Below are 21620 nucleotides of genomic sequence, written 5' to 3' on the forward strand. Positions count from 1 at the left end.
GATAATGGGTTTCTCTGTGGCTCAATGTTTTCTTTTGAGAAGATTAGATAAGAGGAAATTTAGGTTTCAAGATGGCAGTGCCCATTACTTTGAAAATATCCGGATTTCCAATTCCCCATAGTTTTTATAGAGTTCAATTATAGGCAAATGGGACAGAATATGTATATTGGCACAGTAGTGCAGTTGCAACTTGTAAGGCATCTTTTCTCTGCCATTTAATTTTATCGTCCATATAAAGGATCACTAAACAGTTCATGCAGCTCCGTCTAACGATGGGTGCTGCAGGTATCTGAAGGAGAGTGTGTGCAAATACAGTATGTCAGCACTGGAATGCATTGTAATCTAAATTCTAACATTGCAGCACCCATAATTAGAGGGAGGTGGGAAATAACTTAAATACTGTGCTTAGAAAATGTATTTCATGTTTAATTCCCTTTTAAGTACCTCTATCCCTGGGAGGTAGTGATATGTGAGTCTTGTGCTCTGAGGGATCTTTTGTGTATTCTACACTATTCTGCAAATGCTCTGTTTTCTATATGAAATGGTCTACAGTGTTTAAATTACAGTAGTACTGAAAATGCTATGGCTGGTACTACATTCATTGTTCTTTTAATCCATTAGCCGAACAAGACGGTCTGTGTGTGGTTCAGGCATTTAGAGGTTAACTCACTGTTCTGTACTACAGTGGTTTTTGTGTGATCCTAACTTCCATGAATTTAAATCTCTGACCTTTCCATGTGTATGAATATCTGTGGAAAATGAAGTATAGCTCCCAAATCCTATAGCTTCCATGTATATTATTTTATTCACAAATATACAACTCCTGCTCTTTATGTGTGTATGTAAAACAGGCCTAGATATAAATGCATACAGCTCCTTATTTATTCATAGCCCCTTTTAGCCACCCGTTATTAAATCTATGTCTGCATATAAGAAGTTGACCTTTATATTAGCAGACATTCACTTGATGTGTGCGTGTCTTGTGTATTTGCACAGGTTAGTGACATTTCCTAAGGTCACACCCCCTTAGGTCATTCACAGTCAGCAATTTGTCAGGGTAAGTATGCAGTTGCTCAGTAATCACTGCATACTTTATAGCTTATACATGCAATTGCATAAGTACCTTGATATAAAAAAAAAAAATGGAAATGCCTGATTAGCTAGCCATTTACTAGCCAAGTCTGAAGTGACAAGTAAAATGCTTCTGAAAGGAAAACAGCAGTTTAACATCTTCTGAAACTGATAATTTTTTTAAGCTTGTGAGTATATCATTATTAATTGTATGTGGTACAGTTATGTTTCTTGTATTACTCAGAACTCCCTAAGCAACTGATTCCCAATCTGGACGCACGTGACCTCATTTTAACATGTATGTCACAGGCACTAAAACACACAGTATATAAGGCAGGGATTGACATACCCAGGAGCCAGGGAGCCACTGGCTCATAGAATTTAACCCCTGGCTCCTAACTTTTGGGGTTATTCTCCATAAATCTACATTCAAATACCAGTGTGTGGCTCCTAAAAGTAGGTCTGGCTCCTTAATATTGTTCTTGGCTCCTACGTTTTTAAGATTTGTTGACCCCTGATATAAGGGATGTAACAGCCAAGTCCCTGCTAATGTAATATTATCAGCATTATTATTATTTGTAATGCGCCAACAGAATCCACAGCGCTATACAGGAAGTCCAGTATAGATAAAATAGGGAAGCAGATCAGAAGGATTACTGGGCTTTCAAATGTTGCTATGAATTCTGTGAATGAACAGATACAAATGCATATTGTGAATCATTAAAATAGGACTTGACAAATTCCAGGAGCCACTGTTTTTTTTGTGTTTTTTTTAATATATTTCAGCATATATCTGTATATGGTATAATTTCCTCCACAAATATTGTTACTAGTTTCTCATTGTTTTTGTAGTAATTGGAAATCCACTTTGTTTAAAGGGACACTGAACCCAAATTTTTTCTTTCATGACTTAGATAGAGCATGAAATTTTAAGCAACTTTCTAATTTACTCCTATTATCAAATTTTCTTTATTCTCTTGGTATCGTTATTTGAAATGCAAGAATTTAAGTTTAGATGCCGGCCCATATATGGTGAACAACCTGGGTTGTCCTTGCTGATTGGTGGATAAATTCATCCACCAATAAAAAAAGTGCTGTCCAGAATTGAATGTTCTATCTGAATCACAAAAGAAAATTTGAGGTTCAGTGTCCCTTTAAATGTTTTAGGTGTTTATGCTCAATGGAAATCACTATTTTAAGACAATGGTTTTATGGTCCATATTTTTTCCTATGAAATACTGAATTTACTTTGTGCAGTTATGTTGCTTAAACGGGTTCACCCCTATCTTCCCCAATTTAACTATTTTAACTTTTCTGCAGTTATGTAAAGACTTGTTCTGTTTCCTTGCTGACATTTGCCTTGTAACATGAATCAGTGCCATATATGTCAGAGGTGATGTTGGTTTGGCAACTGAGAAAATATTTTAAATAGAACAAACCCCATTGACTGAGGGATCACTTGTCCCCAAACATTCAAACAGTTTAAAGCCAACAGTACGGGGAGAGGCCAGCGCTGCCAGTTGGTAGGAAACTGTAATGGAGCGGCACTCACAGCTGTCCTGCGCTGGGCACCTTGCTGGCTATTATTCACCCCTTCTGATCAGTTATTCCACAACTGAGGATCGCTAAAATATCCTCTATATATCCAGGTCTTTAATTCTGCTACACATTTTACTCTTAGTGCTATTACCCTATTATTTAATGGAACAAATACTTTGATTTGAATTAAAGCTGTTTATATTAATATTGGAACTAAAAGGAAGTGTGTGTCTGTGCACAACTCATCCCTAGATGTATTGCTCACTGGTGGTAAGAAATTGTACTACTTGCAAGTTTCTATTGGTGGACAGTAACACACCCCACAAACAAAAATCTTAAAAAAAATTTTTTTAGTTGCTTTTGTTTGCCTTGGAACATCTTTTTAAAAATACATACTAAAATGCTCCCTTTTAGATTGAACATTAAAGTATTTTTTTATTTATTTATGCATCAGAAATTATTCACCGCATTGCAATAGATCCGTTTTGAAAATAAATGTTTGAAAAGCATTTTTTAATTTTCTTTAGAAAATCTACACTGTTTTACAAGCCCAGGATGCACCCCTTGAAAAGCTTCTTGAATGTTATCTTTCTTTGCTGTAGGCAATTAATGACGGACGATAAAGAGCTCCAGCTCATAGCCAATTACTGCGTAATATGTAGGAGCATCAGATTTTGGCATTACACAGAATGCACCCCAACTACTCCTTTTGAGGGGGTAATTGGGAAAAAAACTACTCTCTTCATAGTTAAGTTACAGGAAAAGCAGACAACATAAATAATGAAAATGCTTTGCATTTTTTTTCTTCTTAAACTATGTTAAGGGACAGTCTACTTGAAAAAAATGTATTGTTTAAAAAGATAGATATCTCTTTATTATCCATTCCCCAGTTTTGCATAACCAACACAGTTATAGTAATATACTTTTTCCCTCTGTGATTACCTTGTATCTAAGCCTCTGCAGACTGCCCCCTTGTTTTAGTTCTTTTGACAGAGTTGCATTTTAACCAATCAATGCTGACTCATAAATAACTCCACAGGAATGAGCACAATGTCATCTATCTGGTACATATCAACTAGCACTGTCTAGCTGTGAGAAACTGTCAAAATGCACAAGGTGACCTTTAAGGGCTTAGAAATTAGCATATGAGCCTACCTAGGTTTAGCATTCAACAAAGAATACCAAGAGACCAAAGCAAATTTGATTATAAAAGTACATTTGAAATGGGCTTAAAATGTAATGCCCTATCTGAATCATGAAAGTCTAATTTTGACTAGACTTTCCCTTTAACCCCTTAATGACCAGACCATTTTTTAATTTTCTTACCCTTAAGGACAAAGGCTATTTTTACATTTCTGCTGTGTTTGTGTTTAGCTGTAATTTTCCTCTTACTCGTTTACTGTACCCACACATATTATATACCGTTTTCTCGCCATTAAATGGACTTTCTAAAGATATCACTATTTTCACCATATCTTATAATTTACTATAAAAAAATTATAAAATATGAGGAAAAAAATGAAAAAAACCACACATTTTTTAACTTTGACCCCCAAAATCCGTTACACATCTACAATCACCAAAAAACACCCATGCTAAATAGTTTCTAAATTGTGTCCTGAGTTTAGAAATACCCAATGTTTACATGTTCTTTGCTTTTTTTTTTGCAAGTTATAGGGCAATAAATACAAGTAGTACTTTGCTATTTCCAAACCACTTTTTTTCAAAATTAGTGCTAGTTACATTGGAACCCTGATATCTGTCAGGAATACCTGAATATCCCTTGACATGTATATATTTTTTTTTAGAAGACAACCCAAAGTATTGATCTAGGCCCATTTTGGTATATTTCATGCCACCATTTCATCGCCAAATGCGATCAAATTAAAAACAAAGTTCACTTTTTCACAAATTTTGTCACAAACTTTAGGTTTTCCACTGAAATTATTTACAAACAGCTTCTGCAATTATGGCACAAATGGTTGTAAATGCTTCTCTGGGATCCCCTTTGTTCAGAAATAGCAGACTTATATGGCTTTGGGGTTGCTTTTTGGTAATTAGAAGGCCACTAAATGCCGCTGCGCACCACACGTGTTTTATGCCCAGCAGTGAAGGGGTTAATTAGCTTGTAGGGTTAATTTTAGCTGTAGTGTAGTAGACAACCCCAAGTATTGATCTAGGCCCATTTTGGTATATTTCATGCCACCATTTCACCCCCAAATGCGAGCAAATAAAAAAAAAAAAACTACATTTTTCACAATTTTAGGTTTTTCACTGAAATTATTTACAAACAGCTTCTGCAATTATGGCACAAATTGTTGTAAAAACTTCTCTGGGATCCCCTTTGTTTAGAAATAAACTTATATGGCTTTGGCGTAGCTTTTTGATAATTAGACGGACGCTAAATGCTGCTGCACACAACACGTGAATTATGCCCAGCAGTGAAGGGATAAATGATAAAGGATATAAGCGCCTACTGTGTACCTATAGCCTAGGAGAGGTGCACCTAGCAAGCACCCAAGAAAGAGCAATTGTGATGAAAGGGCCTAGGCGCCAACTAAGCAAATGGCAGGTATAAGCACGTTTAGATTAAAAAATGTTTAATACAATTAAAACAGAGGATATACATAAAATACAATGATTACAATATAAACCAATAGTTCATGGATCCATGATGGTTTGTACAATATATGATTAATATGTAGCACAATGATTCTATAATGTAACAGTTTAAAACAATGAGGATGATAAACCTAATTGTGATGGGTACACAATCCTATAGATTTAGGATGCTGGCCTGGACCCAAACTGTGTATACTCCAAAGGGTGCAGTAAAGCAGTCTAATATGTGATGTATAAAAACAATCCGTGAGATCAGTCTCACACCTAGGTGAATATGGTGATGAGGAGTGTGAATTAAGGATGTGTAAATATGTGTAAAAAATATCAAGAAAACAATATAAAATAAACAATTGGCAAGGGGCCTTACAACAATCCAACGTGATTCCAAAAAATGTGATCCAAAAATATGGTGACAATAAAAATGGTAACAATAAAAATATAATAACAATAAAAATATTTAGGTGAAAGTCAAATAGGATGAAACTAGAATGTCAAAATAAAGTTTAATGTCAAATATAAGTCCAATGTGAAAATCCAAAAGTTAAATCCTGTTGTTATCCTGATCCCCTTGATGGATATACGTTTCCAGAATTTAGTTTTGATTGTAGAGAATATCCTAAAGAGTGTGAGGAAATGTGCCTAGTGATAAACTAGTATACAGATATGGTCCCTCCTAAAAAACAGAAATGTAGATAGTGTAGATTGTACAAAATAATAACACAAATAGAATAAGGCTTACCAGTGTCTACGCGTTTCGGCCCGTATCAGGCCTTTCTCAAGACTGGGGTTAATTAGGTAGCTTGCAGGGTTAATTTTAGCTTTAATGTAGAGATCAGCCTCCCACCTGAAACATCCCACCCCCTGATCCCTCCCAAACAGCTCTCTTCCCTCCCCCACCCCACAATTGTCCACGCCATCTTAAGTACTGGCAGTACCCAGTTTGCCCCCCAAAAACAAAAGTATTTTTTTTTCTTTTGAGCTTTAAACTTTTTCTGTAGTGTAGCAGCCCCCCACAATACCCCCACCCCCTTCCCCTCCCAGATCCTTTTATATTTAAATTTTTGTTTAACTTTTTTCCCCCTCTCCCTCCTCATTGGTGTCAGTGGCTAATGCGCGCGTGCCCCCGCAGGCCCCCCAGCATGCTCCCGGCACCCGGCGTGCACATTGCACTTACAGGAACCGGATGCCGGTTAGCGATGGGCCGCTCACCCGCCTCCCTTCTACGCTCCCACCCACCAACGAACGCCACCATCGCTACCGGTGCAGAGAGGGCCACAGAGTTGCTCTCTCTGCATCGGAGTCTTGTAAAAAGGTATTGCAGGATGCCTCCATATCGAGGCATCACTGCAATACCCTGAGAGCTGCTGTAAGTGATTGCGATCGCTTCCAGCACTCTGTTAGACAACTGACGTACCAGGTACGTCTATTGTCATTAACTGTTCGTTTTTGCATGACATACCTGGTACGTCATTTGTCATTAAGGGGTTAAACATTTAGGGCTGGATTACAAATGGAGCGCTAACAGTTACGTTATTTTCTTGTGTGGTTAGCACATTTAATTATATGCGATCGTGTTTGCACATAAGTAGGGTGTTTTTCCCCCACTTGTTTTGCTCCATGGACTCTTTGGGAGAATAGGTTATCGTGCACGCAATGTTCTAGGTTCGGCTTTTTACGCTTGTCCGGTTAGTGCACAATCAAAACTGATTACTTTAAACTTTTATTAAGAGCACTACCTGATGCGTGCAAAAAAGCTTACTTCTAATGCCGTTAACACTCCAAATGGGGAGTTAAATTTTGAGTTTCATTAATATCCATTTAAATCAATTTTACCAACATAAGATCCTTCAGAGTTGTTTAATTAAATAGCATAGATTTCACTTTGCTATTTGTATTTTAAATACTGCAGATTCATGCTTTTATATTAATTTAATTTTTTGTAATTTGTTAATAAATTAATACATTCAGTAGAGCCTTTGACGTCTGTAGTTTTCTCGCAGGTATAACGTATAGCATGCGGAGTCAGTACTGTATATAAGGTTTTACTGGCAAGCTTTTTTCTATCCAAGTTGTTGTTGCTTATTGCTGTGTACCAACCAGTGTTATAAAAATAGAAACACATATCCAATAATCATGTAGTGTTCTTCCCTTCCTTAATTGCTAGGTTTAATGCAATCTTTCCTGAATTATTTCAAAACTAGAAATGATGGTATTACATTATATTTCTATTACTGCAGTTTATACTCCTTATTAAATCTTTGATAGGTCAGAAAGCAGCTGAAGATTTTTTTAAGCCACATAGACTACTTGTCTTGAACAAACATGTTTTACAGTGACACATAAATGCTGACAATGTGCATTACCATTGTCCTGTTGTCGTAAGCATAAAAACTGCGGAATGTCCAGGGGATGGTGCATTATTAGAATACTGCTCATCTTTTATGAGACAATGGTATTGATCTGGGTTTGTTTTCAGACTTAGCCAACATCATGCTCCCTTGCTGGTGATTGTCTAGTACAACAGGTTTTTGTTGTATCCATTGATTAACCCCAGCTACTTGCCTGCTTAATTGTATATAAATCAATATAAGTAATTTAATTAAATACTGTGGTATGGAGTATGGCAGGAAGATGCCCTCTCTTTTACCCATACTATGTGGAGAGCTTTTTATGGCTGTTCTATATGCATCTCTTCCTTCAATGTCTAGTGGAAAGGGCCCCTTTCTCATCCTATGCAATACATTGGGGGATATGATGGAAGAAAAAAAAAGATAAATAATCCCATTTATTATCCATTCCCCAGGTTTGTATAACAAACATGGTTATATTAATATACTTTTTATCTCAGTGATTACCTTGTATCTAAGCCTCTGCAGAGTGCCCCCTTATCTCAGTGCTATTTACTAACTTGCATTTTAATAAATTAGTGTTGCTTCATAAATAACTCCACGGGGTTGAGCACAATGTTATCTATGGGGCACATGTGAATTAGCACTGCCTAGCTGTGAAAGCTAATAAAATGCACTAAAAGGCGGCCTGCAGAGGCTTGGAAACGATCGGAAATTTACAAATGTAAGGATGATAATATATATTAATATAACATTGTCGGCTTTGCAAAGCTGTGGAATGGGTAGTGAAGGGCATTGTCTATCTTTTTTAAAAAAATAAAGTAGGCTGTCCTTTCAATGAATAGTTCCCATTTGAAATGTGTATAGGTGGGGACTGAGGCCTTTTAGAATAAAAGCAAATTTGTATAGAGGGAAACATTAGAGATGTCTCTTGGTGTTGATAATTGCAGGAAAGTACCCAATTTTAGAACATGGAACTTTGACATTTAAAGCGACATGAAACCCAAAGTGTTTCTTTCATGATTCAGATAAAGCATACAATTTTATTCAAATTTCCTAGAGACTTTTATTATCAAATTTGCTTCATTCTCTTGGAATCCTTTGCACTACTGGGAGCTAGCTGAACACAAGTGAGAAAATGACAAGAGGCATATATGTGCAGCCACCAATCCGCAGCAAGCTCCCAATAGTGCATTGCTGCTCCTGGGACCACCCTGGCATTCTTTTCAACAAAGTATATCAAGAGAATGAAGCAAATTAGATTAATTGGAAAGTTGTTTTAAAATTGTAAGCACAATCTGAATCATGAAAGAGGAAACAGATGGATTTAATGTGATGGTTACAAAAGGACTATAAATGTCTTCAGCACAGGACTGTGAAATTGCTCAGTAACAAGGAGTTAAGGAGGTGGACTTAATTACCGTTCCTGGAGCAGATGATCACATTCACATTAAAATGTATATTCTCAAGCAGTAATGACTTTAAAAAACATATATTTTTGTAGAAATAGTGCTTCTAATAGTAATTGAAGTGTAGTCTCTTGCATGCAAAAGTTTCATTTCCTTTTAAGACAGAGGGGGGAGAAGAGTAAGATTAAAGTGAAACACTAAGATGGTGAACTTAAACCTAGCTGGATATTTATGGAATAAATATAACTTTTTGAAATGGAACCATAATTAGGTGTTTATTATGAGAAGCATTTATGCAGTTAAACACTACCCCTGAAGACTATGTCACCGTTGTGATGGCTGTTCTTGAGACTTACCTGTAAGGTGAACATATCTTTCTCTCATGTCTCTGAAGTTGTCATAAAGAGGCAGTCACCTCTCCAGATACTGTGGATTTATATCATATAGAAGTAAATGTTTGTTTTAACTGAACCACAATTTCACCAAAATTATACCCATATGCAGATGAGCTCCAACATTATTATTTTTTACCTCTTTCTATGTATGGGGCCCTGTCAATTACCTCCTAGCTTGATATGTTGGGGCCCTTTACTGGCATGAAACAAACACATGCAGGGGAGAGAGAGAGACTGGGCCAGAGTGAGGAATCAGAGACAAAGTTAGAGGGAATCATAGTAAGAAGCAATGAAAAAATCAGGTAAAGGCAGAACAGTGGAGGAGGGCACAAGTGAGCTAAAAAAATGCAGAAAAGGGGAGATTTACAAAATCTCTCTTCCATGTTGATGACACAACTGATTCATATTCCTTTAAGGACTTATTTCATTCCCGTTAATGAGCAGACATGGTTATCCGTTTCATATACTGTTTGGACGTCATAATTTTGTTTGTGAATATTTTTGCTGGTGTAGCCAATCGGGGTCAGAACACCTAATTTATGCTAGATGCTTTTGTGATTACAAACTTCACTTCCTGTCCATAAAAACAGAAATGTTTATTATAGTTTGTGTAAACTTTTGTTGTTATCGCAGATTAATAAAATTTATAGCTCCAGTAGAATTTGTTCTAGGCCGTTTTTTGTGCAATTAGTTCAGGTTACAGCTTAGGGCTGTGTTGAATTAATTTCCTTTTCATTTGACCACAGAGGGATACAAACTTCAGAGAAGCATTTAGTTTTCATTATTCTTTGTTTCCTTAATTGGTATTACGGTGGGATTTGTATTTGAAGTTAGTTTTTCTAATGTATGTGTACATGTAATGATGGAATTGTGCCATTACTGAGCAAAATGAGTATCAAAACTTACTTTTCATACTTGTATAGTTGCTGGATTCAAACATCAAATACAGAGGTTAAATAAATAATTTAATACCAAGCTAAGGCAAATATTACTTTTGTAACCTTATTTTAATGTATTAAAACAATGATTTGTTAGTTTTATGTCAGATTTGTATGTAACAAAATCCCTTTATAATTTGACATGAGGCACATTTGACTAAAGCAATATATAAATAATTAGTCCATATTGTATGTGGTATTTTACTGATTAATTTCAGGAACGCATAATGCATTGTACTTGGCATGCTTGTTTGATTTTAAAAGGATCACATGACTTGCATGTAAACAATGATGTTATTGACATTGTAATGACCGCTTAATAAGAACGTTTCTCAAGTATTAATAGTGTGTTCTAGATCAGAAGCTTTTATTCACTAATAAGATTGATTGCTCCTGGCACCTTGGCAATCCTTTTTTTTTTCTTTCTTTCTTTCTTTCTTTCTTTCTTTCTTTCTTTCTTTCTTTCTTTCTTTCTTTCTTTTTTCTTTCTTTTTTTTTATCTGGCTTTTTTGTTTTTCATATACAGATATTTTGGCTATTTTATTATATTATGTCAGGTTTTGACAAATCTTTGCAGTAATTGAGCCTATAAGATCTGTCTCTTGACTCTTAACGGGAATATAAGTCACTATTAAACATTTGTGATTTAGACAGAGCATGCAATTTTAAACTACTTTCCAATTTACTTCTGCTTTCAAATTTGCTCTGTTCTCTTAGATACACTAACATGTCGTGCCTCTCTTCATTGATTTCACCCAACTTGTTCAGCTAGCTCCCATTAATGCATTGCTTTTCCTTAAACAAAGGATACCAAGCAAATGAAGCAAATTTGCTAACCCAAGTATATTGTAACATTGTTTAAAGGGGCAATCTACTCCGGAATTTGTATTGTTTTAAAAGATAGATAATCCCTTTTATCACCCATTCCCCAGTTTTGCATAACCAGCACGGTTATATTAATATACTTTTCAACTCTGTGATTATCTTCTATCTAAGCATCTGCAGACTGCCCCCTTATTTCAGTTCTCTTGACAGACTTGCATTTTAGCCAATCAGTGCTGACTCATAAATAATTCTATGGAAGTGAGCACCAGGGCCGGACTGGGAATAAACAGCATCGATTTATATATATATATATATATATATATATATATATATATATATACACATCTGTGGGGGTTTTATTTTGTGATTATACATAAGTATTGCCACCCTTAACAACAAGCTAGCAAGACAATGTAGCCACTTCAACACAATAAAACGAGAACTCATACACCAACCTTACTTTCCAGCTTTTTTACAGTCATCCACCAGGTTTCACATACACAAAGTTGCACATCCACAAGGATATCATATATACAGGCACACAGGCCCTCAAAGCCATATAACTTCTGACATCCAAACACAGACGTTGCCAGCAACACACACTCATACAGGGCAGCTCCTCCCAGACACAACACATACACACTGGAAAACACACACTGGCATTTTAAGCAATATACACTCCTACAGAGCAACACCCCTAAGCACAACACATACACACTGGAAAACACACACACAGCCATTAGCACACCACACACTCATACACAACATATACAAACTGTAAAACATACAGACATTGTCACCAAGTGAAACACACATACACAGCAGCTCCCATAGACACACCAACACACACTCATACACAGCAGCTTCCCCAGACACAGCACATACACTGGAAAACACACACTGACATTGTCACCAAGTGAAACACACATACGCAGCAGCTCCCACAGACACACCAACACACACTCATACACAGCAGCTTCCCCAGACACAGCACATACACTGGAAAACACACACTGACATTGTCACCAAGTGAAACACACATACACAGCAGCTTCCCCAGACACAACACATACACTGGAAAACACACACTGACATTGTCACCAAGTGAAACACACATACACAGCAGCTCCCACAGACACACCAACACACACTCATACACAGCAGCTTCCCCAGACACAGCACATACACTGGAAAACACACACTGACATTGTCACCAAGTGAAACACACATACACAGCAGCTCCCACAGACACACCAACACACACTCATACACAGCAGCTTCCCCAGACACAGCACATACACTGGAAAACACACACTGACATTGTCACCAAGTGAAACACACATACACAGCTGCTCCCACAGACACACCAACACACACTCATACACAGCAGCTTCCCCAGACACAGCACATACACTGGAAAACACACACTGACATTGTCACCAAGTGAAACACACATACACAGCAGCTTCCCTTAGACACAACACATACACAATCATTGCCACCAACACACACTCATACAGAGCAGCTCCCCCCAGACACATCACATACACAATGGAAAACACACACAGCCATTACCACCACAACTCTCATACACAGCATCTTCCCCAGACACAACACATACACACTATAAAAACATACCATACTGAGATAAAGATCCTCTGCATATTTATTAGAATCCGTAAAACCTTATCTCCACACCACCTCTGCAGTGCTCCTTTCTCAGTCAGTGTCCTGCAAGCTGCATAGGAAGCTTCCTTTAGCAGCAGGAAGCCCCTCCCTCATGCCCTGTTCTACTATGGGCACTAAGGTACACTGAACATTAATTTATTTTATTTAAGTTTGAGTAAAGTTCTACTTACTGTGAACGTTCTCCCCAGGGACCAGCACATAATACATGACGCAACATATATTTTTGAAAATAAAATTTGTCTGGTTACTTGATCCATCTCATTTGTGCCCCCTCACATTGCAGTGTATATGGTTTAATCAATAAAGACAAAGGAAGTGCCGTTCTGCTTCTCTGTATAAGATTGTGTAGGACCTGCTGCACGCGGGAAGATGAGGCAGGGAGGTATCTGTTTAATATCCCACAGTGCAGTACACATAGATTGTACATTATAATGTACATTCTACAAAGGTAAACTGTGCATTACGATGTAAAAAGTATGTAAAGCAGGCAGCCATGTGTACTTTACATTTCAATGCCTCCTCAGAGTCACACGCTAGCCCATTTTCTTCCATCCACTATTACACCACTGGTGCCCACCCATCCTCACAGTATTAAAAAAAAAAAGTTTGGGAAGCTGGGGCATAAAGCAATTAATACATTTTAAAACAATGCCGGCCACAGCTAGTCTGGCCCACCGGGCTTTCTCCCGGCTTCCCGGCAGGCCATTCCGGCCCTGGTGAGCACAATGTTATCTAAATGGCACACGAACTAGCGCTGTCTAGCTGTGAAAAACTGTGAAAAAGCACTGAAATAAGAGGAGGGCTTCAAGGACTTAGAAATTAGCATTTGAGCCCTAGGTTTAGCATTCAACAATGAATATCAAGAGAGCAAAGTAATTTTGATGATAAAAGTAAATTGGAGAGTTGTTTCAAATTGCATTACCTATCTGAATCATGAAAGTTTAGTTTTGACTTTATAATCCCTTTAAAGGTGTTTTATATTATTTTACTTCTGCTTGTATATAAAATCCTTTACAAAAAAAAGTAGGTAAATTTGTCAAACCCTGCGATATCTTATCTTTTTTTTGTAAAACATTCCCAATATTTTATTTTTTATTGTGCATTAGTTGCAATATTAAGCATTCCTGTGTATTTGTTCCATATGCATATATGTTTTGTATGTACTGTATATGTTTATCTTTGTAACACATTGTGCTTGTGAAATCAAAGAATCCTAGCTACCCCCTCTGTGCATTGATATATGCAGTATACATAATGTATATGCTTCATTAAGACTGAAGCCTGTGTGCTGTCCTTTAACACATCTAACCTGTGTTTTTTTTTGGTATCTTTGTTATTCATACAAGTAATGAACAAACTGCATTATCAACCTTTATTCATTTATTCATTCATTACAGTTTAGCTTGTGTGCACGTGTGGTGTTTGTTGCTTTTTTTTTTCCCCCTAACTTTTCTTTATTTCTCAACTATCAGAATTATTGTCTTCCTGTCTCCATATTCAGGTAGTATCAGTGGCTGAGTACCACCGCAGGATCGATGCTCTAAATACTGAAGAACTGCGCACTCTCTGCAGACGTCTCAAGGTGCCCTCTTCAGTAGTTACCCATTTCCAGCAACTGATTTGTAGTGTTAGCTATGACACCCTCCCACCTCCAAAATCACTTTTATTTACACAGACACTTCAAATATTTGCTACTTGAAGAAGTCTGCTAATTAAAAAAAAGATTTATTCTTTATAAAAAATTAGAAGTTGCAATTCATTGCCTAAAATTTCACAATTCTTTCTCTGGAATGAGAACTTTTCACTGTCTGCTGTCTTGCATGTTTGGAGTGGTTCTAAATGGTTTACAGCTTGTGTGTTCATTATTTTTCCTTGGTTCTGAGACAAACTAACATTTTCTTGATTCTTCTTTATTTATATTTGATGTGTAGACAATTTTCTTTACATTTTTTTCTTTCTTTCTATTTTATTATTATTTTTGCCCGTAAAGCTGACTGGTGAAAGCAAATGAAATAGGATTGTTTGACTTTATGTGTTTGTTTTTTAATATCAACAACAAGAGGTTATGCAACAAGAGGTTATGCTATAAATCTGGCCACATCTTATTAACTTCTAATCTTGCCATGCATCCAGGTCTATTAAAAATGACAGAAAACTCTAGAGGAATACCTTATTTGAGAGGGGAATGATCCTTAGACATGTTTCTAGGCCATGAGAAGGCATTCAAAGATGCTCAACCACCCTGTGCTGTTTCTGGTGTGTGATGAGCCCTTAGAACTGAAAGGGAGCCTTCACCTTGAGAATGGTCTCACCATGAATATGGAGCACCATGTAATGTTCCTTCTTTGTGTGATTTAAGGAACAGTAAAATAAATGTGAAATTGTTAAGCCTTTAATTCTGAAGAGTGTGACTTTAATTGTATCTTTATAAACAGAGCTGACTTTTAATATAAAGAACAATTACAATTTGAGACTATTTCCTCGTAGGCTTCCCCTGGCTAGCCCATGACCGTAGCATTTTTGTTCTTAAACGGGAAGAGTCCACATCTGCATTAATTACTTTTGGGAATTCAGAACCTGGCCACCAGGAGGAGGCAAAGACACCCCAGCCAAAGGCTTAAATACCTCGCCCACTTCCCTCATCCCACAGTCATTCTTTGCCTTTCGTCACAGGAGGTTGGAAGAGAAGTGTCAGAAGATGAAGATAGTCTCTTATGGAGGGTAGTACTCTTCAAAATGTGACTGGAGTTTTAAGTAATCCTGTCAGCCTCTCAGTGAGAAGGTTAGAGTCCAGAGATGCAAGGAGAGTCTTTCTGCGAAACCATCCCGACTCATGTTAACAGCTCCTAGGCAAACAGCGTTGACGAGTTTCGCTGCCTGCCTTTATTCACTCAAGTCCATGTCAGAAGTGAGGTTACTATCTGTCACACTTGAAGGGCCATGTTCCTGTTCCACGGCGTAGATTCCGGTAAGATCATTTCATTTTATTTCGATATGTGAATGTAAAGTTAACAAAGAAGTCAGGGTCCCAGTGGGGCTCCTTTATCTTCAGGGGCCCTACCCTCAGGGCCAGGGTCGTCCTTTGATCTAGCGGGGTAACATTTTGCCTTCCGTTATAGACTGGCACGTCTTTGTGTCCTAAGGCATGTTTTGGCGGTGAGGGAGGATCCCAGTCCAAGTGGGTCGAGGGATCCTCGGTCTTCTGTGCCGGATGGCAAATTGGGTTAGACGTATGGGGATGAAGACAATCTCCTTGATGTCTCCGTTTTTCTTTTAAGTATATGTTCCAGTTCTGAGCTTGGGAGAGTGGGGCTTCTGATTGGCTGGTCCTGTTAGCATGTCCATTCTCCTTGGGCGTTCACCCATGGGTGCTCCCTTCTTTTTATTTGATCCGGTTAGGATGTGTTTGGTTTGTTTTAAGAAGCTCATGTCTGTTTATAATTTTCCGTTTTGGTAAAGTTTCTTCTCTGGAACTGATACTTGCGATTTTGTGGTTGCGTGGGCACTTCTCGGAAGTTGCGCATTACTAATTAAAGACATAGTTATGTTTATAGTCATGTTATCGTTCCCTTCGGGGCTTCGATTTTTCTTGGACAGTTCCGAAGTGTTCTTGTGCCAGGCGGGTACTGGTTGGCGCTAGCTGCTGTTCCTTATGGTTCATGTCACCCATGTGGTGCCGGATTGTTCACTTTGTCCTAATGTTGAGGGAGTTCTAGGCTCAGATCCTGCTAAGGCTTCATCGAGGGTTCTGGAGGTCCTTTGGCCTCGGAACGAAGTTCTCCATTCCCTTATTGTTGGATGGCCTCTGGACGTCTGGGGTACCAGATTGGATGGCGATTTTCATTTTCACTCTTTCTGGATGTCTGTTTCTTATGACCTAGTCGATGTACATCTCATAGGTTGCTGGGGCTGCTTTTTTTCCCTTCTTGGGTGGTCGGGTCATCTGTGTCTGGAAGTTCGCGTATGTCCTTATTCCTTCCTTTTCAGTATCTCGCTAACTCTCATAATGGGAGCGCCGAGGTTTGGGTTATTCCCGTTTTTTTTCCCCCCTGCATTTACCCCTGGTCAGCTTGTCTGCCAGGAGTTGTGAGGCTCCCATCATTTATTCCTTGTGCGGGACAGGCATTTCCGGGAGACTGATCCTGTAAGGATCTTTGGAGATTATGATGTCTTCTCAACCTAAGAGCTTGTTTGGGGCCTGTCCCTAATCCCCGGGGTCTTTAGTCTCTGGGGTGTTGCCCTTTGACCCTCTAGGAGATCTAGCTCTTTAAGGGCTTGCATGCAGAGGGTCTTGGGTTCTGATCCACCTTCGGGTGCTGGTTGCCATCTTTTTATGCCTGTTAAGATGTCTTTATAGGCTCTTTGGTCTGAGTCTTTTGCGAGTGGCCAATGTCCAAGGACATTGGGATGTGGGATGCACTGCCCAGGGTGCACTCCTCAGTATGAGGCAACTTGATGGTTCCTCAGGGGGTTAGAACATTCGTCTGTAACCGGTTTCTGGGGGTCTGGCTTATGACCATGTCTCTTGTCTGTGATCTCTGCGTCCGGATTCTGGATTTGGTTCAGTTTAAACCCTTAGGGTTTGAAACATCTGCTTGTCCCTTCAGGGGGGTCGGTTTTGCCTCTCAGGAGAGATTAGGCACGCCCTGATGGTTAGTTTTGCTGTCTCTCAGACGGGATCCTACAGTTGTCGTCAGGGGCAGCTATTGTGGGCTTGTGGTGGTTTGTATCATCTGAGCTGGCTGTAATGGCAGAATGGTCTTTTCTCAATTGGTATGATTTTTACCGTTTCTCTACATTCTCTTCTCCATGCTTATGGCGGGGGATGCGGTGCCTTTGCGTTTGCCCTCCTTTGGGGAGGTTTTGGAAGTATCACAGTATCCATTGAGGCCCCGAAGGTCCTTATCTACTCCTTTTCGAGGGGTTCTTCCCCTCCTTGCGGGCACAAAGTCATGGGGCTAGATTCTGGTACTAGGACGCAGTAGTTCATTGACCTATCTCCTTTTTTGGGAGTGTTTCTTCTTTAGGGAAGGGAGCTGTTTACGGTTTCTGTAACCCAAGCACATAGTTTTCTTGTCATGTATTCGTGGTAGCATGCCAGCTTTAAGTAACGGTCACTTGTTCTCCCATGGGTTTTTGTTTCCTCTTAGGCCTCTCCCTCTTTCTGAGGTCTGGTTCGGAGAATTTTGTGTTTTGTCTTTTGTCGTTGCCAGCCTTTTTGGGCTGGGTCCGTTACCTTGGAGTGGGGGTCGGGGATCTGACTGCTCTGTTGTGTCTTGACTGTGTACTTTCAGTTGATCTTGTTCTCCTACCTTCGGTGGGGGGTTTTCTGTGTCCATCCCTCCACTGGTTGCATTTGCTGCTGGTGTTGGATGCTCTTCTAGGTTCCCGGATTTATTCCTTGACGGGAGTTGTTGCCGATATTTTTCAGCATTTCTCTGTGGGAAGGTGTCCCACGATGGCTTAGGGTCAACTTTGCTGCCTTGAGGCTGGAGCCCGTGAGTTCTTGTTCAGAGGTGGCTCTGTGTTCTCACAGAGAGCCTTTTTTATCTGCTAGGGCAGTTGTGTTTTTTTTCTCAATCCTTGCCTGCAGGCTCCTGATATGGTTTTCCTACCAAGGTTTGTCTAGTTTAGCGGTTGTGTCGGCTAGACTTTGGTAAAGTGGGGAGCTTGCGGCTTCCTTGGAGCACCGTAAGTTATAGGGTGCAGTGTTGTGGATCTGAGGGTGGATCTTTGTTCTTCCTTGTGATCGCTCTTTCATGGATGTAGAGTTACTCTCTGGTCCTTGTCCTTCTAGGGAGTTCATTTCCCCGGGCATAGGTCTTGTAGCAACCTTGGGTTCGCTTTCGTCATTTTGAGTTTTTTTCTTACCCTAGTTGGTGGTCCTTTGGATCTCTTATTGGGCCCTCTGTTCTCCCCTTCGAGGGGTAGATGGAGGTTCTCTTCCTTCGGGTCGGGGATACATTTCGTGGTAGCCGAGTGCCCGTGGGGCTTGGCTCCTCGGAGGCCTTGTGCTCTGTGGAATCTAGGGATTCTGAGTGGTCTCGAGCACGGCCTTGCAGGTTGTTTAACTGATGGGCAGTTACTTAGTCCTTTCCGTTTTTTTACCCCTTGATTTAAGGTGATGCAGTTTTTTTATCGGGTGTTGGGTAATTTCAGGCTGTGGTGCCCTTCGAAGGGGCCGCCTTCTGTACCCGCACTTTGTTTGTATTCAGTGTCCTCTATAGCTTGGGTATTATTTCCCAAAAGTAATGAATGCAGCTGTGGACTCTTCCTGTTTAAGAAGAAAAACTTAAATTATGCTTACCTGATAATTTTATTTTCTTCTGACAGGAAGAGTCAACAGCTCCCCCGCCCACGTTTTATCTATGGGGCGGCCATATTCTTTTGTTCTTCTGGCACTTTTTTCACCCTGATATTTCTCCTACTGTTCCTTGTTCCCTTGGCAGAATGACTGGGGGATGAGGGAAGTTCAAAATGAACAAATGCTTGTAGGACACCAAAATCCATGAAACATCTAGGAACGCTAAACACTAAATACATTTCATGCACCTCCCTTTTAATCATGGGTGCTGCCATTATGGAACCTAGGTTATACTGCAGGTATCTGAAAGAGAGTTGCTGCACATGCGCAAACAGGTCAACACTGGAATGTAGTAAAAGATATATTTCAACATGGCGGCACCCGTAACTAGAGGGAGGCAGGAATAATCTCAATACTATGTGTATAAAATGTATTTCTTTCTAATGACACGGTGAGTCCACGGATCATTATGAATTACTGTTGGGAATATCACTCCTGGCCAGCAGGAGGAGGCAAAGAGCACCACAGCAAAGCTGTTAAGTATCACTTCCCTTCCCACAAACCCCAGTCATTCTCTTTGCCTGTGGTGCAAGGAGGAGGTGAAGTTTTTTTGTTTCTGACAAGAATTTTCTTCAATCAAGATTTTATTATTTTAAAGCTGAGTAGGTTTGCTCTGATCTTTCCTGTGGTCTAGCCGTAGTCCACGTCAGTCTCTTCAGTAGGGCAGTGCTGTTTTTTAAGCAATTTGGAACTTGTGGGGTACAGTCCTCACTGCGTTTTCTCAAACATTTTCTCCAACATAGGTGTGTCCGTTCCACGGCGTCATCCTTACTTGTGGGATATTCTCTTCCCCAACAGGAAATGGCAAAGAGTCCCAGCAAAGCTGGTCACATGATCCCTCCTAGGCTCCGCCCACCCCAGTCATTCTCTTTGCCGTTGCACAGGCAACATCTCCACGGAGATGGTTAAGAGTTTTTTGGTGTTTAAATGTAGTTTTTATTCTTCAATCAAGTGTTTGTTATTTTAAAATAGTGCTGGTATGTACTATTTACTCTGAAACAGAAAAAAGATGAAGATTTCTGTTTGTAAGAGGAAGATGATTTTAGCAGAAGTTACTAAAATCGATTGCTGTTTCCACACAGGACTGTTGAGATGAAGTAACTTCAGTTGGGGGAAACAGTTGGCAGACTTTTCTGCTTAAGGTATGACTGGCCATATTTCTAACAAGACTATGTAATGCTGGAAGGCTGTCATTTCCCCTTATGGGGACCGGTAAGCCATTTTCTTAGTTAAATAAAAGAATAAAGGGCTGCATAAGGGCTTAAAAAACTGGTAGACATTTTTCTGGGCTAAAACGATTGCTTTGCTAGGCATATTTTGCAGATTCTAACTATTAATGGTTATTATAATCTTGGGGATTGTTTAGAAAAACGTCAGGAACTGTGTTGGACACCTTTTTCAGATGGGGGCCTTTTCTAGTTATAGACAGAGCCTCATTTTCGCGCCACTAATGAGCAGTTGTTTTGGGAGAGCAAGGCATGCAGATGCATGTGTGAGGAGCTAAGAATCACTGAAAAAGCTTATAGAAGGCATCATTTGGTATCGTATTCCCCTCTGGGCTTGGTTGGGTCTCAGCAAAGCATATAGCTGGGACTGTATAGGGGTTAAATGTAAAAACGGCTCCGGTTCCGTTAATTTAAGGGTTAAAGCTCTGAAATTTGGTGTGCAATACTTTTAATGCTTTAAGACACTGTGGTGAAATTTTGGTGAATTTTGAACAATTCCTTCATACTTTTTCACATATTCAGTAATAAAGTGTTTTCAGTTTGAAATTTAAAGTGACAGTAACGGTTTTATTTTAAAACGTTTTTTTGTGCTTTGTTGACAAGTTTAAGCCTGTTTAACACGTCTGTACCATCAGATAAGCTATGTTCTATATGTATGAAAGCCAAGGTGTCTCCCCATTTAAATTTATGTGATAATTGTGCCATAGTGTCCAAACAAAGTAAGGACAGTAATGCCACAGATAATGATATTGCCCAAGATGATTCCTCAAATGAGGGGAGTAAACATGATACTACATCATCCCCTTCTGTGTCTACACCAGTTTTGCCCACACAAGAGGCCCCTAGTACATCTAGTGCGCCAATTCTTATTACCATGCAACAATTAACGGCTGTAATGGATAACTCTATAGCAAACATTTTATCCAAAATGCCTACTTATCAGAGAAAGTGCGATTGCTCTGTTTTAAACACTGAAGAGCAAGAGGACGCTGATGATAACTGTTCTGACATACCCTCACACCAATCTGAAGGGGCCATGAGGGAGGTTTTGTCTGAGGGAGAAATTTCAGATTCAGGAAAAATTTCTCAACAAGCTGAACCTGATGTTGTGACATTTAAATTTAAATTAGAACATCTCCGCGCACTGCTTAAGGAGGTATTATCTACTCTGGATGATTGTGACAATTTGGTCAT

General features: G+C 39.2%; 1 protein-coding gene across 3 annotated transcripts in view; it reads left to right on the plus strand.

Annotated features, from left to right (window-relative positions):
• Positions 1 to 21620, plus strand: part of OXR1 (oxidation resistance 1) — a 420839-nt gene that overhangs the window by 312326 nt on the left and 86893 nt on the right. For 2 of the 3 annotated variants that reach the window (XM_053715278.1, XM_053715280.1), the window contains one exon: positions 14338 to 14418. The exons of the other annotated variant lie outside the window; for it this stretch is intronic. In XM_053715278.1, the coding sequence (XP_053571253.1) occupies positions 14338 to 14418 (81 nt within the window). The remainder of the gene's footprint in view (positions 1 to 14337; positions 14419 to 21620) is intronic. 3 annotated transcript variants of the gene reach the window in all.

The sequence above is a fragment of the Bombina bombina genome, chromosome 5, assembly GCF_027579735.1.
Source record: "Bombina bombina isolate aBomBom1 chromosome 5, aBomBom1.pri, whole genome shotgun sequence".
Classification (NCBI taxonomy): domain Eukaryota; kingdom Metazoa; phylum Chordata; class Amphibia; order Anura; family Bombinatoridae; genus Bombina; species Bombina bombina.